General features: G+C 32.8%; 1 protein-coding gene across 1 annotated transcript in view; it reads left to right on the top strand.

Moving 5' to 3' along the window:
• LOC108742460 (tensin) overlaps positions 1-27,225 on the top strand; it is a 122,489-nt gene that overhangs the window by 25,223 nt on the left and 70,041 nt on the right. The window contains exon 3 of the mRNA XM_018477683.1: positions 14,417-14,704. Coding sequence (XP_018333185.1) covers positions 14,435-14,704 — 270 coding nt within the window. The 5' untranslated portion in view covers positions 14,417-14,434. The remainder of the gene's footprint in view (positions 1-14,416; positions 14,705-27,225) is intronic.

Below are 27,225 nucleotides of genomic sequence, written 5' to 3'. Positions count from 1 at the left end.
AGGCGATATTGACCGACATCGTCCTTCATTTTTAATTTATTGCATCGATTTTCACGTTGTAATAAAAATACAGGGTGTATTAGTTTAATGATTGTACGTATTTTCTATTATAGTAGGTGTGTTAAAATCAGAAGTGGAAGGCGTACTACGACTTGTTTTTTTTTTTTGTTTTTTAAACATGTATCTGTAAATCATTAGAAGTAGTTTTATTACCTACGATTCAAACGTTATATAAACTTTTTTAATAAGTTTTGATTATTCTTTCTTTAATATCAAAATAATTAACATATGTATTATATTCCGGTACCCGACCGGATTCTAAAAAAAGTGCCGGGCACCCGATCCAAACCGTGGACCCGGTCCATCTCTCTATGTAAGTTATGACGAGCAGTTAGTGTTCGATAAAAACCTTGCTTAAGAGATTCTTGGACTCCTGACCTATTTCATACTTTATACATTACATATTCGACGAACAGACCGCCCACGTAATTTGGTGTTGTTCGTGAAACCAGTAGCTATCTGTCATTGTTAATTCTGTAAGAAACTGGCATGAAATTATAAGATTCCGAAATTAAAGATGATGCGATAGCACGTCTGTGCTTCGTACTAATAATTCGCATGACGCGAGAAAGTCTAACCATCCAATTATCGCAATGGCATATTCCCGTTACCTATTATTAGTATTTTAGGTACCTCAGTATACTTAAACACATATTTACATATAGTTTTGTTAACTTAATAGTACCTAGATTTTAATAGACATCTGCTTCGGCTGCTGTTGTTGAAAACCTAAATACCAGCCGATGATGTTAATTAACGAAATATAAACATTACTGCACGTGACTTATCTGTCGAGTTTGAAAGCAGCATAAACATCGAATGGTGTTGGTTCGTTGGTTGGTGCGCTTGTACGCGATACCGTACCGCACCAGCTACAAGGCAAACGCTGAAGTATTATTAATACACCGACTTCTAGTATAAGTACTACATGGTCAATACAGAGTGCGCACGGACAATTTCAATTTACTTTTACGCCGGTTTTGTTGGTTTTATTTATTATTTACCTAACGAATTAATGTAAAGTGCCTAAATTATTAGTTACAATGCTGTTGTTGCACGAATGCTGCTGATATCTGTAGTTTGATGCGGTCAAGTGACAGTGCGGTCTTCAATTGTTCGTCGCGGTTTGTGAGCATCTTGATAAAGGTGACAGATTTTTATCGTGTTTTCTATTGAATTGTTATGATAGTGGTAGACTGTTGTCGTTTATGCAGTTTGAACAATACACTAGTTTTTGCTATGACATCCGTTTTGTAAAATGTGCTACTGCAGCATCTATGGTCGACGAAGCGCGAAGTTTTTTGCTTAATTATCGCCTTTCGAAGTATTATTTGCATTGATTTACATCACACGTAATATTTATAACAGGTACGACGATGACGCTCATTTATCGCTGCTGAGAATAATTAAAATTACCCGTGCAATTTTTTTTAATTGAAACAATTAAGTACTCGTGTAATGGAATAGGTAGTTCAATTAAAATGCCATTCGCTGCAATCTGTAATCGCGTATTTATTACATTTTTTATACCTTTATTAAACAGAAATAAAAGTGAGTAACACTTTTTAAATTTAAACTTAAAATCGAAGAAAAAATATAAAATTTTAAATATTGAACAAAAATTTATACATTTGTGAATACGTACGTATTTAATTTATTTATGAATGTCTTAACTCCTTTTGTTAAATTTTTACTCCATTTTTTATTTTCGATTTTAAGTCATTTATCTAAAACGGGTAATGTTGCTCATTTAATGCATAAATGTAAAAACTTGGATTTTATGCAGTGTATGCTATACAGAAATGTATAACGTACAGATTATACGAACCACTTTTTTTTTAGCATCAAATGTTTCTTGTAACCTACTGTTGTTGGAGTATTTATAACTGGGTCGACCTAACTTAAACTAATTGAAAGAAATTGGTTTCAATAGTTCGTTAGTTAAATTTTTTACTCAATTTTTTTCTGCATTTGTAATTGTTAATGTCTTTTACAGTAGCACTTAATTTTAATTGGTCAAATTTTTGCTTTAATAATTAGAAGATGGCTTCGTCTTTATTTCCATAGTAAATATTGTATTGATGACTCTCGTTGCTTGTCTACCCTATTAAATACGTCAGTGAAGGGAAATAATAAAACTAATTATTATCGTCATGTATAATTATGGGCATGGATTTTACAGAAATAAAAAATGCTCAGAAATAATATTCTTGCGTTCCTACAAATTAAAAGATATCTTCCTATCGTTGCCGACAAAAACCCGGAAGACTTATTAACAGTTTGCATTCACTATGTAAACACTTATTATTATAATATGTACAATTGTAAACAAAATTAGTAATTAATTGCAAAGAATTTAATCTTGCCCATCATCAGCAGCGCTACTTCAAAGGCGGTTTCTTTGAATGTTTCTTCAATTAATTGTTAATGCATTGATCTTTGCTTGCATTCACTCATCTGTCTCCATCGCCGTCGTTTTGCCTGATATAAATCGTTACGTATCATTTTAATTTTATTACAAATTGCTATTAGTTAACATTCCGACAGTGACATACGAGGAATAACAAATTAATTATTCAAATCTCCGCGTAAGTTTATTGAAATGTAGTATGTGCTACAATTGCGCTTAAGTGGATGATTTGGTTTAATCAGGATGAGCCCTCTTAAACTGCTTAAGCCGTTGAGGCCAACAGATGGAAAAGACGAGATGGAACTAATAAAGGAGGTAATTGGTCATGAAAATTGTTTTCATAATGTATGCTATACGTTTGTTTTATTGTCATTGAAATAGAATGTTCTACTACAGGCATATTGTTATTATGTTGTTGTTGTTGTTAGGTAACTGTCTGAGTACTATTATGCATGTTTTATGAATTAAAATAGGTTTCATGTCGCATCAGTTTCAGATAACACTTAATAATATATCTTTACATATCTCTTAATAACTCATAATGATTTTAATTATTTCAATTTTGATTATTATATTAAGTAATAACAAAATAAACAAGCTGTTTAAAAGATTTTCTACGACGTTCTCCTTAATGTTGTGAAGATTCTTCAGGCAATGATTTCAGCAAAAATGATTAGATGAGATTAAAAGATTTGTCTTAGTATTTATTATAATAAAGTGAATTTCCTTATAACATTATCAGTATAGAAAACATAAAAATCTGTTGAACATGTCTCAAAAAAGTTGTTGTCAAAGTACTGAAGATATGGATTAATTTTTTGGTACCGATTCATGTATTATCAAAATAAAATAAGTGAATTCCGTTTTTATAACATTGCCTATACAGTCATCCTAAGAATCTACCTCATAAATTTGGTAAAGGAACAATGTTTCAAATGGTTCAAGTAATTTTCTGTAAAAGTACCTACCTACAATATTAATCTATTAATTGTCACCGATTCATTCCCCATTGGCCTACAGCAACTTAATTCTGGTTGATTTTCTTCATCTAAATAATTTAAAGATTTGTACCACGCAGTATTAAAATTATGTATTAAAGGTAGATTATCATGATCAGATAAGATAACTTTAAATCGTTACAATTGTAGATACGTATATACTTAATTAAAATTAATCGTTTGTGAAATTCTGTTTTGATATCGCCACAACGTAATGTAGGTTACAAATTGCATACTGTAATTGATTATTATTTTTGAACTCTTGTCAGTTAGCTAATTTTAAATGTAATTTATTTCTCGTACTTTGCATGTCATTGTCGTTGTTCTTATTATTACGGAGATCCAGTATTGTCTGTAAGTCTTTAAACGTAGTTAGTCACTACGGCAAAAGGTTGCCATAAATGATAACAATTGCGTAATTAAGACGAATGTTAAATGAAATAATTTATGCTGTAGATTACACAGCCGGTTGCGAACGAACGTAACAAAAATAATGATTAGCCAAGGTCGCGCACTTCCCTTGTTAAAATTGTACGCTAATTTAGATACGAAAACGTGAACTGGGTGTCCAAATAAATTATAACGTACAAATTGCATTCAAATTATAACTCGTTTTTAAGTGAGGCTGTTTGCAGTTTTTCTACGCGTCCTAGAATAACGCTGTCTCAGGATGGTAATGGACTAATACAAAAATTAATATCCTGGCTAGCTGCAGATCAAATTTTATTACCTTATATGTATTCACAATCTTATCAATAACATAATTTGTCTTTTACAATTGTGCTTTTCGCCAAATGTAGTGACATGTGAAGCAGAAAAAGGTAGCTTATTACCGAAATTAAAAATAGAAGAGGGAAAATGGTAGCTCATTTACTAAGTAGAACATGATTTTGTAAAAGCGATAAGAGAGGGAATTGTAGAAGGATGGAGAAATAAATGAAAACGTTGAATTTAATTAATATGGCAACCAATCCACAATTAAACAGCATGCAGGAGTAGCACCTTACCAGGACCTTGATAAGCATGTACTTTTTAAATGATCAATAAATGATCTATTTTGGCTTGATATAACGAGATTGATAAAGAATTAACTGAAAATATTATTTCAATCCCTACAAATATATGATTTAGGATTAATTGAAAGTCGCATTAAGCTTGAAGAAACATTGAGAGACTTTTTGTTGTCTGGTGTTTCTCCTTATTATAATGAATAGAAAGTTTTTGGTATATAGAGAATGATAAGGAAGTATCAGCGTTAGTAGTGGCAACGTACAGAGTAACATCTTCAAAAAATGCGTTGAGACAAGTCTTCGGGGACGGAAGTAATATGGAAGTATGAAGTTACCCAGGTAACTGAAAAATTATTTACATGAAGAAAGCTAATGGTTGTATTCAACGGTTTGTTAGAATGTCTAAGAAGAAATGGTTGTATTGAGTGGAGATTGCTTCCAAAATTGGAAAGGACACGAATTAGAATTCCTAATCACAACAGTCACATTTTGATTCCTTGCAGCATTCCTTGATGCAGCAAGTTGCATCGATCGTTTCTAACGGGGTAACGCGTTTATTTCTCCCTGCTGTCTATTCCCTTTTAAATTTTACCGCACACAATGGAATCTGACTATAAGTGGACACTATGTATGTATGTGTGTGTGTGTATATGTATCGAGTTGAAAAAAAATTTACGATTTTTGCCAATTATTAAGAAGATTGAATAAGAATATAAATACTAGTACAAAATGCTTGTAACGCTTATGAAATACAAAAGTCAATGTGCAAATTGACAGTTTCGATTTCTTTAAAAAAAATTGAAAGCTGAAGTTGCATTTTCGGCTGTATCGTTGTACATATATTATTTACAGTAATATTTTGTATAATACGTAGTAGTAATTGTAAAGCAGAAAGAACAATAATTAAGTATTAGAAATGCGGTGTCCGATTGTCTTATCATAATCATTACTAATCGCAAAAATGTTTCTGGTTAACGCTTTCTAAACGAAAATTATCGTTATACATATAATCAATTTTAAATCGGTTATTATCAGTGCACTATTTAAGTATAAGTAAATATGAAAAATAAATTTACTTAACTATATTTAAAATAACAATAAGGCCGATAGAAAATAAAAATAAAAATTGTTTATTTAAACCCTTTGTATTTGTTAAAAATCGTCAACGTAGATAACCAGGCATGATATATACTGTAGTTGGACTATTGGACAATGATCAACGAACGAAATCATGTAGGTAACTGGTTTTTCCATGCTGTTTGACTTCATGTGATAAGAAATTGTTTTTGTTTATTAGTATGCCACAAAACTGCATGACAATAATACAAATTCCAACTGTTTACCCACAAAAATTAATAATAATTAGTTGTTTGTCTGAAATTAACCATTCAAAGTTTAATGAATAGGGACGTAGGTTTACCATGGTTTCCTTTTTTAAATGTGTGACAATGAACGTATCTAATAAAGGAATCAATCAAAAATACACCCTGATTGGCGGTTAAATTGAAACAAGTGAAGTTACGTGCCACACGTATTTAACGAAGTATATTAAAAAGACGAATCTTTGTCAAATAATTCTTTAATATCATCATCATAGGGTTGTCAGTCCTAAGATTGCTTGGACATGTACCTCCACACTTTCCTATCCTTAGCAAATATTCGCATTTATCTAAAACTAGACCACATTCTTAACCATTTTCGAACAGTCATCTAATCTAGGTCTACCTCTATCCCTCCTAACTCCCGTTTCTGCCTCTAGTATGTCTCTGACTAGACCTTCATTCATGAGAAGGTATCCTACTAAACTATCTCGCTACTTCCGTAGAGTCCTCTGTTCTCCTATTCGTTCTAATACCTCTTCATTTCTAACCTTCTCTATCCACGGTATCATCATCATTCGCCTATAACACCACATTTTGAACGCTTCTAACCTTTTCTTTACCGCAGCGCCCACCATCCATGTTTCGCACCCGTACAGCTACGCGCCCCAAGCATACACCTTTAACAACCTTTTTCGAATTTCTAAATTAATCTTTCGCGAGCATACAGGCGACTTCCTTTTATTGAAGGTGACACTATCCTGCGCTATTCTCTGCTTTACATCCCTATTACTCCTTCCGTCCTGACTTATCTGACCTCCTAGATACCTAAAATCAGTCACTTCTTTTAATTTTTCGTCCCCTATCTTTATATTTTTTAATGTGGACACAATAAAACAAGAAAAATCTGATTGGCGATTATACACGCCTTTCCCTTCAATTCGTGCACAATTATAGCGTAGGTAATTTTCGAACAATGGAGCAGTTGACTAGGCATCTCTTCGTATCGCTTGCTCGCCGGTTATGAGCGATAAAAATCTGCCTTGTAATATACTGTATTACCATATTGTTTTAACAAGGTACAAAAGGTGAGGCCCGCTGTACCACGTACCACTGCAATTTATAACCAACGCTGATTTATTGCTAAGAAAGTGTTTTTGATACACATGTAAAAACTGCCGTGCAATTTCTATGCATGACGTTCTGCGTTCTCGTATTCGTGAATGCCATTGTGGATTGTGGTGTTGCAGGAAAGAAAAGCGGACAGGTTGGCGCGTCTGCATTTTAAGCACGCAAGGTCGTGCAAATTTATTAACTCAAACGGCTCTTTGATCTACGTATCCACATGTATGTATATATATTTACGTGCAAGTGAATGTATGCTGGTATGTGAAGATGGCCCAAGTAGAACATAGATTTACAAGGAATCTTCATATACCTACATCAAATGTGCCTCTATATGCATATAGCATATAGGATGAGCTACGTATTATCCTTGATACAACATAGACAAATGTGTTGCTTTGAGTTAGAGATGGGACGAGTATTCGTTTTGGGTTCGATATACACAGCGAATCTGGCACTCTTAAGTATCCGACCGAGTACCAGATAACAGTGGTACCGAGTACTTGGCAGTACTAGTATAGGTAATTCAATCAAATCGAAAAAAAGAAGAAAACAGTAATAATAATGAAATGTATAACGAAACAAACACTTTTAATTGCTAGGAATTTGAAAGAAACAGTATTAAATTGAACTAACATTCTAACGAGACCAGATCGTAAGTTTCAGGAAAAAAGGACAGCGAAAATCAGACAGGGATTAACTTCACTGCAAAAATAATATGAATTTTCAAAGAAGTGTTCATAAGAAAGTGTTATGCGTATAGAATCATTAAATATTATAAGGCCATATTTAAAAATCCATAAATATCGGCATTTTTTATATTATATTAAATTAGAATACTATATTCAAGCTATATTCATTTTTTTATAATGATATCGCCACTGTTACCAGTTACCTAGTACCTAACAAAACCACTATCCGGTTCACCTACAATTTGAATATATACCAAAGACCGCTAATATTTTTTATCTGTTGCATGCTATTCTTGATGAATGTGAAAAGCTGGATGTTGAATGCTTTGTATATATTTGTAGGTTGCGTCACAATCAATCTGTTAAAATTATGAAACATTATCTGATTTTTGTTATCAACTGGGAGGGGGATGACATTGCATGCAAGATGCTTGTAGTTACAGAGAGTAATAAAAAGCATTAAGTTAAAGTACGTATTTACCTATTTACATTTGACTGATAATAATAACGAAAAGAATTAAAAATTTTCTTCGAAATCTCTCACTATTTCAATAATAAGCATGCAACAATATCGGATGGGTCACCTGGGATTATTGTAGAAATGAATAGGTAGGGTGTCCCAGAGTTTCTAATATGGGACATTGTTCCATGACTGACTATTTAGTTGTTATAACTAATTCTTAACCGATATTGGTGATTCTGAAGTCTTTTCCCCTAGATGGATTGTAAAAATCTTTATATGAATATGAAAAAATTCATCCAATACCACTTGAGAAAAGAAAATTAGTCAAAATCGAGCTATAGACGTTTAAAATTGAAGAGAAAGTTTTCAGTGTTAGTCAACGTTGACCCCTCCTAGTGGAAAAACTTACCATAGAACCGAAAAACATTCCATTGAAACACTACCTGGGGTCAATTTCTCTGTTAAATTTGCATTAAAGCTATTTTTCTTCTTTAATTTTTGTCGCTTGTCTAATGTGAGAATTAACGCATATAAAAGGTCAGAGCTTTATGTTGCACCAAATGGATAGATCTCTATAAATGAAATTTTATATAAAGTCTGAGGACAATATGTGTTGTGATTTATTCGCTATTATTTCGAAACAATAATTTACTGTATGCATTAAGATATATGACCTTTGTGCAATGCTATTCTCTAAAAACAACCGTCTCATATAGCAATAGAGAGCTTAATAATTGTCCTGAGAACGTAAAATAATATACATAATTAGGTTTATTTATGTGGTATGAATACTTCCTAAAACATTTGTAGTCGTGGAATTTCTGGAATAATGCGTTCTAAATTAGATTTAGTAATACTAAAAACTCATAACTGTCGTTTGATGTCATCCACCGTGATATTTATAGGCATGTTCAGAGGCATAAACATTTGAGTCTCGCATTACAAATTGCATTGATTTCCAGTTAATATATATTTCAGAGAAACAATACAGGAAACCTCGAAAATTGAAATTAAAATTTAAATATTTGTTTCCAAACAAGTATTGTTTATATTTGTTCAATATTGAACATACTCTTTGTTGCATTTAAACAATATTAACTAAGTCTTTGTTATTGTTACTCAACAACAGAATTAGGTAAATAATCAAAAGATGTTATTATTTTTGCTTCAGTTCTTTCTAAACATTTTTCTTGGTTTCAATCTAGTTTTGTTCAGTGTTAATTTCTGCATAAAAAGTGATCCATTTTCAATGAGAAATATAGTTTAGTTTAGCTGTCACGCTGTCGTGTCTTGAGAAACAGTAAGTTACGATTTTAATATTATATTGGACCTACAATGTTTACAGTTTATGTGCCCTTTCTATCGTAATTTTACATGAGAATCATTAAAAATGTACATAATAACATTAAAACTCAAAAGGAATATTTTAAAAATGTATTTTTCAACATTCTATTTAATATGAAACATCTTGAAAATGAATATTTATTAATAAACGTCTGTTGTATGGATAGCAAAATAGTCTACATCGGTGTATCTATTAGGATTTTTCGGATTGTGTTCGTTCCATAGAAAATTCTTAATCGAATTGGAGAGGCTTCTTTACATGTCAAAAACTAACATTTTTTTTGCCAGAATTAAAAAAAGAATTAGTATTAGAAAAGCAGATTACTGCGAACTTCTTTTATCTCAATGATCGGAATGTATGAAATTATTAAAGTAACGATTAAAACTACTTTGAATTTTACAAGGACAATACTGTTTGTATTACTGCCCTTCTGAATAAGACATTTCTTGTCCAGTAATACCCACTTCCGCTCTTTCAACTATTAATATGTGCCACCGAAATCGTTAATCACCTTTTGCTCTTCTTGGCGCGACATCGAATATTATGTTTCCCTTTATCGTAGTACCACCCAGATCTAGCGGAACAAATAGAGCCGGATACCGAGCAGGGAACAGGGCCGGTCGTATCATTTATCAACATAAAAAAAAAACAAACCCTTGTTAACTTCATTAATAACGAACAATATTTCTCATTGTTATTGTGAATGTAAATCCTTTTTCAGTAATTTTTATCTTTTAACTGAAAGTTCCTGATATTTTGTTGTCAGTTAGCATTGAAGTATAAAAATGAAAATAGAATTCTGCTGATTTTAGATCTTGACGTTGTATTCTCTGCTTATATAGGAAAAATAAAAATATTTTGGATTCCTTCTCTTCTCAAATAATAATGCAAAAAAATTTCTAAAGTTCCTGGTTAATACATAACCATGAAAGTATTGATTTCGATTTATTATGTTAAAAAAAACAAGCCAGCTAGTTTATAGTCGATACAGGAAAATTAAAATAAAAAGCAATGCGAAACAAGAAGATTAAGTAGTGATTAAGACAAAAACTTATCTCAATTAACCACAACCCTTTTAATTAACACAGACGCGTGTTTTGCTAAATTTGTGATCATTTTCAATCTAAATGCTCATAACGTAAAAGAGCAAAACGCGTGTCTGCATTAATTAAATGTGATGTGATGGTTAATTATAATTATTTCTATATCCAGATAATAATGTAGTTTGTAATATAAAAACAGAAAACATTACTATAGAATCTCTGTCAATTTTGTGTTTGACCCAATTTTATTATCATCAAACAGATTCGCCAATGGAGCAGTTCTGTAGGAGCCTAATTTTAAAATCTATTTATCTGCAACATGATTATGAATTTTATTTTCTTTTATAATCTACATTTTCCTATATTCGACGTGATTTACTATTTATTGTATGCGGTTTCACAAGCATACGTATAGACGCACCAAAAAGTGCGTTTGTTTGCAATAGATATAATAATTAGGTGTATGTGTGTATAGTGATAAAAGGATTTGCGTTCATAGTCCATTTACAGTAAAAGGTTACTGTTATGTTGAACTTCCCCCCTTTGACTAGCTTGTGCTTCTTAATAAAGAAAGCATTATAGTAAACGAAATTGCACAATTTACGGAAACATGTAATTTGCGTTGGCGAGCATTTTATTCACGAAACGTTTCCGTGAGTATGTACTTAATTGCCTGGAAACTCTCAAAGGCGTAGTCCCAAAGCGCACAGGACGATTTATCCTGACTTGTTATCCACATTAAACTCATACTCTAATCGGTTGGATGACATGCAACACTTAACTATCAATCATTCACATTCTTATTACGATTACTTTACTTTTAATCCGTTCTTCTTGTAAACAACGTATAATCAATAATTAAAATAAAATAAAATCTACCTGGGAAAATTAAGAATAGTTTTTGAAAGTTAAAAGGTTTTTATCGTCAATTTGCATTTTTAATATTTAAAGTTACTTAAACCACATACCCAAGTATATACATGTATATTTGTACAGATTTATTTTTATGTGTTTATGGTAAACTCTTGTAATGGTAATGTTTTCCAAACATAATTACAATCGGTTACTAGTAATACACGACGCTTGCTTTAACGACGTTCGTGATATATTACAATGTTGATGCGCCATAAAATAATTTTCTTGCACTACATCAGCTTGTTAGCATTATAACACGAGTTAATGGACCTGTTTTCTTCGTAATGGATGCCTTTTATGGAGTCTCTTTAAGATTTGAAACTCGGTTAGAAATTGCTACAGCATTGAGATGAGCACGTAATTGAAAATTTCTCTTAACTAGATATTTTGCCAAACGTGTTACTATATTCAAGTCGTCTCAGGAAAAATTGGTGTCAAATGACTTCAGGAAGGATGGTGGAGATTCTTACGAGTTGAAAACGAAACGCGTTGCAATACAAGAATCCTGATGAAGAGAATGTAATGATCGGGCTCATGATTGTTTTTTTTTCCTTTGGTTGACCCGCGGATGGAGTCGATTATTCAACCATTCGCTAGCTTTTTTGGTTGGTATTTTGTCTCATTGTCAGCATAAACAAGCCGATGGTCTTCATCTGTAGACTCAGCGAATGAGGAAAACCGATACTGGACTACGCTCACGAAAACACCTTCGTATAATGTGGACCGTGAAAATCTTATCCTTTCCAAAAATCCTGAACGTTGCAGTCACTGTTGCTCTGTTTATTTTTCTTCTACTATACTTCATTTGTAGACTTTACTCAAACCTGTGAATATAAATGTTACACCATGAATAAATAACCTAGTTTAAAGAAAAGGATTTTTCTCAGTTAATCACAAAACAATAAAATAATCATTTGTTAAACAAAATTACTTATACGTAGCAGAAAAATATAACTTCTGATGATGTGAAGATTGACATAAAATTAGTCTTCGGACTGNGTTACACCATGAATAAATAACCTAGTTTAAAGAAAAGGATTTTTCTCAGTTAATCACAAAACAATAAAATAATCATTTGTTAAACAAAATTACTTATACGTAGCAGAAAAATATAACTTCTGATGATGTGAAGATTGACATAAAATTAGTCTTCGGACTGACGACCCTATGGTACAGATGTACATACAAACTAATCTATTCCTAATCCATCCTTACTTAAGTTGACTTTCTCACGTACAAGGAGACTATGCCATCATCATCATCATAAGTCTTAAAACTGGTTGGACATGCACCACCACTTATTCCTATTCTAAGTCAATCTTCACTAAATCTGTTGCATTCTATACGTCATTAACTATTTATGAACAGTAATCTAATCTAGGTCTACGTCAACTCCTCTTAACAACTGTCTCTACTTCTAATATGTCTCTGACTAGACCTTCATGCCTGAGAAGGTGTCTTACCAACCTATCTCGCCTATTCCGTATTAACTTCCGCAGCGCCTTTTGATCTCCTACTCTTTTCTAATCATCGTTATTAGGTCATCAGTCCTAAGACTGGCTGGACACGCACCTCCACTCCTTCCTATCCTGAGCTAATTTTCGCATTTTCCCTAAAACTAGAACATCCAACATCCTTAACTATTCGCGAGCAGTAATCTAATCTAGGTCTATCTCTTCTCCTCTTAACTCCTATTTCTGCATCTAATATGTCTCTGACTAGACCTTCATGCCTGAAAGGGTGTCGTATCAACTTATCTCGTCTTATTGACTTCAACAGCGTCCTCTGCTGTCCTACTCTTTCTAATACATCCTCATTTCTAACTTTCTCTATCCATAGTATCCTCATCATTCGCCGGTAACACCACATTTCTAACTCTTGGAAATTTTTCATATCAATTCAATTTTGAGTTTAACATAGTATAACAGAGTATCGAAATAGTAAGCTAATCGCAAGTGGTATACTGGTATTTTTTCTAGTATCGGCTAGTACTTGATGTTTTGATTGCAGCTGGTTTCACCATTAATTTAAATCATAAATAAAAGATGAAGAAACTAAACGATAATGTAAAATTCTACCTCCAATCTTAAATGATTATTACCTACAATTCATAATATTATAATTACACATGCATGAATTTTATTGAAATGTTATTTTAACGTGAATGGTACATAAATATTTTAATGACAGGATAATGGGAATCCTAAACAGCATGAAATCATTATTGTCTTAAAAGCTACCAATAGTCGTTATATTCTCAGTTTGTGTTGACTAACAATCAACGGTTTGAACATAAATTTGAAAATAAATAAGCGTAGGCTTTCACGGCCTTCGTTTTCATTAAAATCATTGTTTGTTTTCGGGGTTTTTGGCGGTTGTCTTTAAAAATTGTTTCCAGACGTTTCGCCTACAACTGTGGCAGACATCTTCAAGGAAAGCACATTGTCTTCTGGGTCTTAGTTGACTTGAGTGCTACGTAATGCTAACTGGTCAGTTAAAGTAACGTGCTACCCTTGATAATGTCTGCCTTAGAAAAAGGTAAAATTTTTCCACATCTAAAGGATTAAGTCTAACAAATGCCATCTATCTGCATCCACTAACTAATCTTCGAATCGTCGCCGCATGAGTTGCATCCAGCTGTAAAAGGATCTTTTAATTTGGTTTCTGACGTGAACATACAGAGTATATTACGACGATCTTATCGATTTCCTTATGATAACTACCTACCTAGATTAAAATAACACATACGCCACTGGAATATAATATTATGATTCAAATAATTTCATTTTTTCTTATTTGGGGCTTTACAAGAAACAAATAGTAGTTTTTATTTTTTCATAGTTAATGAGTAAACGCAACTGTTGTTTAATGCTCATTTTAATTTTAAATAATATTATGACACCAAAATTTTTTTTTTCTCAATTTACTGTGCATGTTGCGATAAGATCGTCAGAAAGGAAACTTGAATTAAAAGGTGCCATAATGAGAAGGGTAAAAATATCAATTGATGACGATTTACAGTGAAAACAATTTCAGGAAGCTGCTGATCGTTTTATGGATACGAGTTGGCAAATCCATCGTCAGTGGTTCAAGGATATAAGAAAAGCTTTCCCGACTGCGAAAACAGATAAAACTGATTCAGGCAATCAAAAAAACGACAAAACTCCACAGCGAAACGGATTAAAATTAACACAAAAAGAAACAGAAAAAGACGATGCTTATGCGACAATCAATGGAACACGTAAAAACTTGGAAATAGTAAAAGCGATAGTGTCAAATGAAGTAAATTCTAAACCAGAAAAGCAGAAAAATAATACTTTATCGGTAAGAGTTGGTGTTTGAGTGAAAATTAACACAGAAATTACTAACAAAATGAGTGCATTTATTTTTAGTTTATTTGTTATTTAGTTTTTTCTAACACACCACTGATGTCTTGCTATTAAGTCATATTCGTTTTTGTTACCGAAAAAAAGATTTACTAATTTCCGTGTAGGAGTATACGTTTTACTGTTAAGTATGGTAAATGGTTAAATACAGTAAATGCTACATCAAACAAGACTAAAAACCAATGGCATTAATATTTACAATCCTTTCATGCATGGCTGAATTGGAAGTTATTCGTTGTCATATTGAATATTATCGTACATAATCAAACATAAATTATTGCATATCAGGAAATGGATAAATCAGAATGTTACACAGTAATTAAATTACTATTTCTGCGACGGTTTGACTCCTTTATTGAGTCTTCATCAGGCATCTGGAATAACACATGTTGAACATAACCATATATAACTACAATATACAGTAGTTACCAGCAAGTTACGCTATTAGTTATTTTCATTCCGATTTTTCAATATGTGTGTTTGCAAGAAACATTACCGGAAAATAATATTCCATGAAATTATGAGAATATATTCTTTTTGTTCTACGCATGCAACCAACAAAATAAAGTGTTTTATATTGTACGTAATAATTAAAAGAAGCATTTACTATCGTGGGTACGAATACGCAGTAAAAAAGTATGGGTACGCACATTACTTTTAATTAAGAATTGAATTTTATTGATCGTTGTAATTGTAACACGACATAAAATAGTAGACCCTCAATAAAGATAAACATAACTTTGATGTGAATAAAATGGTAATACATCGTCCCTGCGTCAATAATAACTTGAATGATAGGTTTTTGCAAATTTTTTTAGCGTCTTGCATTGTTATATTTTTGTTCCAATTTTCTATAAAATAGAGGATCTACAAAAATGTTCCTGTTGTATCCGCTACGTTGCAGTAAAACTTTATAAGGTAAGTTGAAGGGCTATAAAACTGCGGCAAACATAATAACAGGAGTGAAGGATCCATAAAAAGGATAATTGATTTTGATAGATATTCACGTTGCTGTTACATTGTTAGCGTTAAATGTGTCTGTAAATTACACATTGTATATATGTATGTATTATTGATCTTTAACGACAAGGATTAAATTTTACAGGAATAAATGCGCTAGACGGTATTAAAGATAAAAAAATCCTCGCAAATATAATGGGCAAAACTAATAACATGTTGATAAATAATATAAACTCGTACTTTTCATTTGATATATGATAGATATTCGCAAAATGGTCGTCGCCAAAAACAATTTTTCGCGCAAAATTTGCATGAAAATGCATGCCGTGAGACGAATCGTCCCCGCACTCTTTAGACTTTTAATGTAATAGTGTTTCATTCTCCCAAAGATAAATTTAATGTTATATCTTATAAAATCAGGCATAGAACTGTTGCTGTCCTGATTCGGTCTAAACTCCGTCATCGATTGGAGTTCACGGAGAAAATGAAAAAGGGAAAATTTACTTAAATGTTAAAGTGATATTTACAATTTAACCAACTATCTCATTGCTTCATAAGCTAAAATAATAAAAATTATCATGACCCGAATTTGTAAAAGTAAAATCCCAGCAGAAATAAATTTACTAGGTATTTTAGTTGATATTACAAATTTAATTGTAATAATAAAAAAACGTCAAAATTGAAATTATTACAAATTACATAATAAATTCTACTATTGCTATGGCAAATTCAGTCATTTACAATCGAAAATTGTAATTCTTGCGTTGTCACAAAAGTTTAGTTTTCTGCGTGTTACTTTCTAACGTTTCGCTAGCACGAGTGGCGAATTTCTTCAGAGGTCCTTCCATCTTCAATGCGTCCAACTGACGAAAGCCTTTTAACCCAAATCACGACAGGATTAGTTCACCGAGAAAGCCTTTACCAGTTTGTCATCAGAATTCACATTTAGATCTAGTAATTGATGTAGTATTATTGTACTCATTTGTTTTTGATGATATAACATTTACACAACATAAATTGCTCCAGGTCATGATTTAATGCCCCATAACTTTAATGAAAAAGAAATTGATAATGAAGGTTAATACTTTTCGCAACGTTTAGATAGATCTCTCCGCAGTATCGAAGTAGTCTTTTTGTTTTCTCTCGAAAGTGACTTCTTTTAAGCTTTTATTATAACAAAAAGTTTTCTCATTTTCTCGCTTTATAGATACCCAATACGTGATGAAAATCTACTTTCTTTAGAGGCTTTGTCATGATTTATTTTTAGTCAGTTTATTAAACATCCTTACATTTTATGTGTACCGAAATGTTGAGTTACGATTACTACATACATTATATTTTAAACAAAAGAATTTTATGCGGTTTCAATACTTTAGTGATAATTTTGTACGTAATATCTGCTATTATACACCTACGAAAGTTTTTACTCGTTTGTTTCCACATCAGCAGTGAAGTATATTTTTATTGCATCCTACAAGTATGGGCTACGTAACAATGGTTTCATTTCAAAACTATTTATTTCGAAAGACAACTAACTGTACATAATGGTCAAGTACGATTTAACATTGTTCCTTTTCTGAGTTTTACGTTATTAAATATTATCAGAGAAACTACCGGGTGACTTCTGCGTATAACGTAGTAGGAGAACGGTATATGGAATGAACCTTCTGCATAATTCATATACCATTACATTACTATTAATTTATTCAAAAAATTGTTATTAAAAACGGCTCATTCCGCGTTTTGAAAAATAATCTATGAACTGTGTAATACAAATGCGAATTCCTTCCTAATATTTATAGACGAATCTGTGATACATTACCACCCTGAGGAAGCTTTTTTTAAAGATGCATTTAGACTGAAGCGTTTATCTTTTACCAGGATTATATTAATTTCAACTTTTGAACTCACTGGTTGCTCAAACTGCGACGGAAGAATTTCATTCAGTTATTTCAGTCTGGTAATAGAGAATATGAACCATACATTCTTCCTAAATGGTAAAACTTGCCAAAACGTCACAATAATTTTTATGAATTGAAGATCATTACAATATTGCAAAAGAATAAAAATGTTCAGTCTCTCAGAGTCTCTGAAAGCGACTCTACTCTCTTAGGTGTCGCTGAGAGAGACTGTCAAAAAAACTGTTTAGCGTCTCTGAACGAGAGACTCGAGTCGCTCATAGAGAGATCCTCATTTCGTATCCAGTCTCTGAACGAGAGACTCGAATCTCTCAATAAGTGGTGTCTTGATGGACATGGTTAAAATTTTCTAAGTTCAACATATTTCAGAGATCCCAGTCTTTCTACGAGAGACTCGAGTCTCACAATTTTTCAGTTTTATTCATTCAGTCTCTCTGTGAGAGACTCGAATCTCTGAATTAACAATTTTATCGTTCGAGTCTCTCATACGAAGACTGTGAGAGATCCCTAAAAACACCTAGGTAATAACTGAGAGACTGTGAGAGACGCTCTCAGAGATGCTGAAAGACTCCGAGAAACTGGAGAGAGACTGAAAAATATTGTCTAGAGAGTATATGGATTACTAAGAACCTATGATCAGAATTCATGCATATTTATAAATTTTACACCTGTATTACATAGTTTTATAAAATGATTATGTAGTTCAACGACGCGTTAAAAATGTAATGCACAACGCTTATTTTTGTATTAGTGTATGTTTGATGGCGTCTATTAAGCATCGCGTTTTAACGCGTATCTCATTACTTATTCTTGTTCGTGTGCTGTGTAGGCATCTTCAACAAGTATCAAATTAAGACATTGGGGAGTGTTAGCAACCTACAATAACGTGTCTTTTGTTGGTTTAGTGCGCGGCATGGTCGCATCGTAACCCAATTCCCTCGCGACCTGACCTAAATAAAATTAGGTGTGGTCCTTGATGTATTCTGCACTGCGCCGCTGGAGATTATCCCTGTGTATGTTATGTTGTATATCGGGCAAGTTTGTTCGAGTGGGTGCGTGATTTATTGCTCTTTTACTGCAAATTGACCTGTTAACAATTTCTCGAACAATTTATTATACACATTTATAAATTAAAGCACAGTCATTGGGCCATGGTGTGCTCGTAAACCACTTTTTATTTAAACGTCCTGAGAGGTGAAAAAATCGCGGTTTAACTGACTGCCATTAAAATGCACTGTGTGTATATTCTTTTATTGTTTTATGCAACAGACAACAGACGTCAATAAAGCGATTTACTGACAATAAATCGTTTAAGTACCACGTGAAATTGAGTACGAATGAATTTCTTCGAACCCATACGTACCTACTTCTCGTCGACAGACAGTATAATACGTTCGACCGATGATAAATCCTTGTTATTTTAACAACGATGGCTGTCTTCCGAGGTTTGATCTGCGTGAACATCTAATTGCTTTGATTCACTTCTTATGGGAAGACAACAATTTTTTCCAATTTTCTCTAACTTATCGTCGATAAATTTTGCTCCTGAAGTTGTATATTGAAGATGTGTGATGACTCGGATTTCATAATAAGAATATAATAACTAGATCAATCCAGTTATATTCTTGATAATGGCCGTATCGACCGAAACAATAAATTTTAGAAGACATTCTTGTGCTTCCTTATTTCTGAATATTTAACATTTTTTTACAGATGGACAGTATAAGCTGAAGCAAAATATTTAATAAGTGCAATATAATAATTTATTGAACTTGGAACTAGATGATCCCATCAGCACGTCATAGATGCTGCATATAATTATAAATTATCGAGGTACAGCAGTATGCTGCCATCTACAGATATTTGCTGCTATCCGAATTATTTCAAAAGTATCTAACATTCTTATCTAACATTTGAAATACTTCTGTAGCATCAAATATCTGTAGGTAACCTATACTGTCCCTTGTTAGATATTTAATATGAAAGTTACCCCTCCACATTTTTTCGAGATAAAATAATATTATCTTCAACGATCCCAAAAACTTATTCACTTACTTTTAAAGTTACAATTCACCCTTTTAAAATTACGTATGTTTATGTCCAGTCTTACTGAAAGTTCTCTTAAAATTGATTTTACACCCAAATATTGTCAGTTGCAATTAAAAGTCGAATATATCATAAAAACAAAGTATGTAAATATAAAATTTTTTAGTAGTAAGTATTAGCATAATTTCTTGATGATAGGTAAAATAATGTGTTCTTTATTTTACGTTCTCGCATGTAGTAAAGATTATTCCAGATTCCAGTGTGGTTAATATTTGTCTCATTTTGATGCTCTTCGTTTTTATTTTTAAATCATCTTGAACATCACTTTACTGACTAGCAACATTAAAAATTTCGATGGCATTTTAAATTTTTAGAATTCCGGAATTCATTTTAGCCTCCGTATTCTTAATACAATCTTTATTTTTAGATAACGGAAGTATTTTCTTAATTCCAAGTCGAGAAAAAGATTAAATCGTTAATAGCAACTTGTAGATAAATAAAGCAAACCAGTTTATGCATTGTGGACTTTCCATCTAGGGAATTATATCCATGTAAGGTTCGGGTGTTGATTGATGAACCGTTTTCGAATTATTGTTCTGCTTTCTAAATTTCTACAGTCAGTCAGGTCGTGTTACAGAAATCCGTTGATAGATAAACAGCCACTACTAGAATGAAACCAGAATTAGATATTATTCTGTTTATACATTTTATGTGACTTTTATTATGATACCTAGAATTTTGTACGCATAACATTCTAGAAAAAAACAAGAGCCCGGTTCTTTGCAAAAATTATTTTCTAGCTGTATTAAAACAAAAATACTGGTATGTAAGGGAAGAAAAAGTAGACAAAGAGCGAGTGTAAAAATAGGAGACGAAAAATTAGAAGAAGTGACTGATTTTAGGTATCTAGGAAGTCAGATAAGTCAGGACGGAAGGAGTAGTAAGGATATAAAGCAGAGGAAAGCGCAGGGTCGAGTGGCCTTCAATAAAAAGAAGTCACTTCTATGCTCGCGAACGGTTAATTTAGAAATTCGAAAAGGTTGTTAAAGGTGTATATTTGGAGCACGGCGCTGTACGGGTGCGAAACATGGGCAGNCAGTGTGGTTAATATTTGTCTCATTTTGATGCTCTTCGTTTTTATTTTTAAATCATCTTGAACATCACTTTACTGACTAGCAACATTAAAAATTTCGATGGCATTTTAAATTTTTAGAATTCCGGAATTCATTTTAGCCTCCGTATTCTTAATACAATCTTTATTTTTAGATAACGGAAGTATTTTCTTAATTCCAAGTCGAGAAAAAGATTAAATCGTTAATAGCAACTTGTAGATAAATAAAGCAAACCAGTTTATGCATTGTGGACTTTCCATCTAGGGAATTATATCCATGTAAGGTTCGGGTGTTGATTGATGAACCGTTTTCGAATTATTGTTCTGCTTTCTAAATTTCTACAGTCAGTCAGGTCGTGTTACAGAAATCCGTTGATAGATAAACAGCCACTACTAGAATGAAACCAGAATTAGATATTATTCTGTTTATACATTTTATGTGACTTTTATTATGATACCTAGAATTTTGTACGCATAACATTCTAGAAAAAAACAAGAGCCCGGTTCTTTGCAAAAATTATTTTCTAGCTGTATTAAAACAAAAATACTGGTATGTAAGGGAAGAAAAAGTAGACAAAGAGCGAGTGTAAAAATAGGAGACGAAAAATTAGAAGAAGTGACTGATTTTAGGTATCTAGGAAGTCAGATAAGTCAGGACGGAAGGAGTAGTAAGGATATAAAGCAGAGGAAAGCGCAGGGTCGAGTGGCCTTCAATAAAAAGAAGTCACTTCTATGCTCGCGAACGGTTAATTTAGAAATTCGAAAAGGTTGTTAAAGGTGTATATTTGGAGCACGGCGCTGTACGGGTGCGAAACATGGGCAGTGGGCGCAGCGGAAAAGAAAAAGTTGGAAGCTTTCGAAATGTGGTGTTACAGGCGAGTGATAAGGATACCGTGGATAGAGAAGGTTAGAAATGAAGAGGTATTAGAAAGAATAGGAGAACAGAAGACTCTATGGAAGTCAATAAGAAATAGGCCAGATAAGTTGGTAGGACACCTTAGGCATGAAGTTAGGAGGGGTAGAGGTAGACCTAGATTGGATTACTGTTCGCAAATGGTTAAGGATATAGGTTGTTCTAGTTTTAGGGAAATGCGAAGATTATCTCAAGATAGGAAAGAGTAGAGGTACGTGTCCAACCAGTCTTAGTAAATGGGCGATAGCAAGCAGAGGATCTCTCAGGGAAAATCAGGCAGCTACGAGGCGATTATTCATGCACTGATTAGACACAAGTCACAAGTTGATGACAGCTCAGGTTTTTCTTGATTGGTGATTCCTTTTTTGAAAATAGTCCAATTTCCATTTAATTAATAAGTTATTACCAATTTTTCAATTTCTTGGCACCACGCAGAGGCATCTGTATCTTGATTCGCAACAAAATCGGGGATGTTTATTGAAGTTGATGGACAAGGAACAGGTAAAGCTCACGAGGCGTGTTCTTGCATTTCGCGTAACACATTTGTCAACACATGCGTGAGTTATTTGTTTTTTTGTCTTTTGTTTTCATTCGGCACTAATATTTGTCTACTTCACAGATTTTTTTTTTAATTTTACAATTGTTTTTCTAATTAATAGTGATGGAAATGGGAGAATCCCACTCCTAATATTAGCTTTTAAGATAACAAAAAGAATCACTACTGTCAGGACCCTTTATTGTTACAGTTCGATTCACATTGAGTGACAATTATTATATAAAACAGAGCGATCATCAACTTGTATCTAATCAATGTATGAACAATCTTCTCGTAGCTGCCTGATTTTCCCGGAGAGATCCCCCGCTTGCTGACGTCTCAATGCCCATTTACTATAAACGACCTCTCTACCGTATAATATCCCTTTTATTTAATATCACATTTTAATTAATTATGAACCAAGCAATTGCCGGAATCTAAAATGCGGATATACATATTATTTTCGATTGTTTCCTAAACTTGAGGAAGCTCAGAGAATGTGAATTTGTTTTGTAACTTCCCTGCTACAAATCCATTATTAAGAGCTGTTATAAATTTTAATAAATAAATAATCTATCGTGATGATTGTTTTCTGTTCTCAATATAACCATCACAATAAATAACAATATATCGTATATGCATAGCGATGCTGTCGAGCTAATTCTGTCTAATGCATCCCCAATAAACTAGACGTGTGTTTCAACACTTCCTGTTCTTAGATCGCCCACCAATTCTACTTACAAACACGTACCTTACATCATTGTCCGATACATTCTTCCTTGTCTCTTGAAGCGAAGCATTTACAGTTTGAGTTGTCGACTTCCTATCGACATAGTATATTTACAATTCACATTGTGGGAGGCAAACGTCTAATGTATACAGTAAATTGCGAGGATGTATAACGGATCAGGCAATAAAAATACATGTATGTGTAATGGCGTTTTTCATTTAAATATGTCTATTTTATGTGTGCTGTGTATGTGTGCGCATATTTTAAGGAACGATACATATTTTAAACATAACTTTTATTACCTACAGATATTACGTTTATGACCCGACACGGTTTTACAAACCACACACAACGAATTAGATATAACCACAACAATAAAATGAACGGTTGTGTTTTACATTATAATTGTGACGCTAACTATTACGTGTAATAAGTCGAGATGCGGCGGATAGTGATTTTGTCGAGTATCGGATAACTGGGTACATGACAAATCACTACGTGGTTTACATCTTCGTTCTGAGGAACTTTTTTATAAGTACCTTTCTTATAAACTTCCCATATTAATTTTTAAAGTTACCTACCGTACAAAAACTCGTTTAAACACTGATAAGCCAGCCAGAGGATTGAGTAGAAACTATTATAAAGAGCCTATTATGTTTATAAACACTAAAGGTTTGGGTACACATTGACAAGACGAATAGGAGATACGTACGTTTCTCGTTCCGTAGTTGTCGAAGTCACACTGTAACGAGGTACATATGACGGCAGTTTACCCTTAAATCTTGTGCTTTGGTATGCCCAAAAGTCAAATATGTTTTCGAATTTCACAAATACAGATTTAGCTGTAGTGTCGTCAGTTTTAGAACAACAGGAAAATCGTAGTCGAAGTAAAAATTCAATGAAACGAATAATTTGGGTTCGTAGTACCTGGAAAAGTAGATCTACAGAACGAGAAGCTTTTCGACACCCTTTTTTACTATGTAATACTACTGCAAACATCAATATTCCAATAAAAATTAATAAAAAAAAATTACTAATTATTTTCTGACGTAGCTACAGTTACCTCAGAATAAAACAATATAAAATATGCGACGGCGCTACAATTTTCTACAAAACTGTACTACAACGTGCGAACTTGCACAAGAAAAATTAAGCAAAACCCGTTGACCAGACTCGTACGACACTCCTGTCCGTTCCGCGTCCGTCACATTCATGTGAGGCTTAATAAATACATTACAACTTTTACTTCAAAATAGATGTCGTACGTATCTCGTACGATACTCTTGTCGCACACGGCCCGGTTTCGTCTCGTCCATGCATACCTAAACCTTAAAGGTCTGCAAGGTGTCAAAATCATACTAGTATGTTATCCTTAATCGAAACTTGATGTACCAACAAGCGACAGAAATTGTAACAGTTTGGTCATACTAATGTATTCCTGTTCACCAAAATGATCAAACACAAGAACTATATCGAAATAACAAATAATTTGGTATAATAATCAATATCAATAATAATAAAAACACCTATTCCGATAAAACATTAATTGTCAATATTTTTTCGGAAGGCTTTTGTTATACTTATTAAATTATTATTATTGTTGGTGTTTGTTTTTTCTTGTGTCTCTCCGGGCCCAAAGCGGCTACCCGGCCCATTTCTAGTAATACGTCGTCCATGAAATACATCCCGCATAAAGGACCTTGTGCAGCATACCTAATCGAGAGTCCACTGCCCCGAAAACTGATTTTTAAAAAAACTGTTTCAAGCATTATCATCATTACTTCACTTCAGTTCACTTAGATGGCGTGAATATTACTTTTTTTTTTATTATAGTGCAACGTATTTGATTTGATATGCTCATAAAACGAGCACCACTACTTTAGTTAAATTATAGTGTGAATATCAGTGTATTTGTTTAGTACTTAGGACTTGATTAGTGCTCGTTATTTCTTATCAAAATTATTATTACTGGTAATATGTATGTAATTTGGTAGTTGTCATGCATACGTATTTGCGCACGTGGAATTCTGGTCCAGATTTGTTGCACAAGATTCTTTTTATGGGGCCGCATTATTATGGGCCTGCTATAAAGCAATTTGTGAATTTCACACTTTATTAAAGTGTAAATGGTTGTGACTTGGTGTGTTTGTTACGCCGGAAGTTTTCTTACATACATATTTTCTTGTACTTATATGAAAAAACGAAAAGAGAAATAAAATAACAATCAAAATGACTTTGTTTTGATACTTGGATGTCATTTTAACATGTTGTTATGCTGGGGTTTTAACCTTCATAGCGGTGTTGGTAGTAGGAAAAACATCATATTAAAATTGGCTTTGAAACTATTTGACTTTAATTCATACCGAAAAGATTTTGTTCTTGTAATATAATCATTTTCATTATCATTATCATCGACTTTCTAAATTAACCGAAGAATTTCTTCTATTAAAAGCTCCTCAATCCTTCGCTATCCTTTGTTTTATTGACTTTTCCATCAATAGTTTACTCACTTCCTGATTATGGTAAATCGGCGACTTTTTCTAATTTTTGGTGTCCAATTTTTATATTGTCCCTATCTTATATCAATTACCGAGGTAAATACTTTCAAGTTACTCCTAAAATTTTTTCAACGATGTATTACAAACTATTACAAATTATGAAATTATTAATTAATCCAGANAAAAACGTCAAAATTGAAATTATTACAAATTACATAATAAATTCTACTATTGCTATGGCAAATTCAGTCATTTACAATCGAAAATTGTAATTCTTGCGTTGTCACAAAAGTTTAGTTTTCTGCGTGTTACTTTCTAACGTTTCGCTAGCACGAGTGGCGAATTTCTTCAGAGGTCCTTCCATCTTCAATGCGTCCAACTGACGAAAGCCTTTTAACCCAAATCACGACAGGATTAGTTCACCGAGAAAGCCTTTACCAGTTTGTCATCAGAATTCACATTTAGATCTAGTAATTGATGTAGTATTATTGTACTCATTTGTTTTTGATGATATAACATTTACACAACATAAATTGCTCCAGGTCATGATTTAATGCCCCATAACTTTAATGAAAAAGAAATTGATAATGAAGGTTAATACTTTTCGCAACGTTTAGATAGATCTCTCCGCAGTATCGAAGTAGTCTTTTTGTTTTCTCTCGAAAGTGACTTCTTTTAAGCTTTTATTATAACAAAAAGTTTTCTCATTTTCTCGCTTTATAGATACCCAATACGTGATGAAAATCTACTTTCTTTAGAGGCTTTGTCATGATTTATTTTTAGTCAGTTTATTAAACATCCTTACATTTTATGTGTACCGAAATGTTGAGTTACGATTACTACATACATTATATTTTAAACAAAAGAATTTTATGCGGTTTCAATACTTTAGTGATAATTTTGTACGTAATATCTGCTATTATACACCTACGAAAGTTTTTACTCGTTTGTTTCCACATCAGCAGTGAAGTATATTTTTATTGCATCCTACAAGTATGGGCTACGTAACAATGGTTTCATTTCAAAACTATTTATTTCGAAAGACAACTAACTGTACATAATGGTCAAGTACGATTTAACATTGTTCCTTTTCTGAGTTTTACGTTATTAAATATTATCAGAGAAACTACCGGGTGACTTCTGCGTATAACGTAGTAGGAGAACGGTATATGGAATGAACCTTCTGCATAATTCATATACCATTACATTACTATTAATTTATTCAAAAAATTGTTATTAAAAACGGCTCATTCCGCGTTTTGAAAAATAATCTATGAACTGTGTAATACAAATGCGAATTCCTTCCTAATATTTATAGACGAATCTGTGATACATTACCACCCTGAGGAAGCTTTTTTTAAAGATGCATTTAGACTGAAGCGTTTATCTTTTACCAGGATTATATTAATTTCAACTTTTGAACTCACTGGTTGCTCAAACTGCGACGGAAGAATTTCATTCAGTTATTTCAGTCTGGTAATAGAGAATATGAACCATACATTCTTCCTAAATGGTAAAACTTGCCAAAACGTCACAATAATTTTTATGAATTGAAGATCATTACAATATTGCAAAAGAATAAAAATGTTCAGTCTCTCAGAGTCTCTGAAAGCGACTCTACTCTCTTAGGTGTCGCTGAGAGAGACTGTCAAAAAAACTGTTTAGCGTCTCTGAACGAGAGACTCGAGTCGCTCATAGAGAGATCCTCATTTCGTATCCAGTCTCTGAACGAGAGACTCGAATCTCT

The sequence above is a fragment of the Agrilus planipennis genome, unplaced genomic scaffold (assembly GCF_000699045.2).
Source record: "Agrilus planipennis isolate EAB-ADULT unplaced genomic scaffold, Apla_2.0 scaffold93, whole genome shotgun sequence".
Classification (NCBI taxonomy): Eukaryota; Metazoa; Arthropoda; class Insecta; order Coleoptera; family Buprestidae; genus Agrilus; species Agrilus planipennis.
This window is presented reverse-complemented; position numbering and strand designations above follow the sequence as displayed.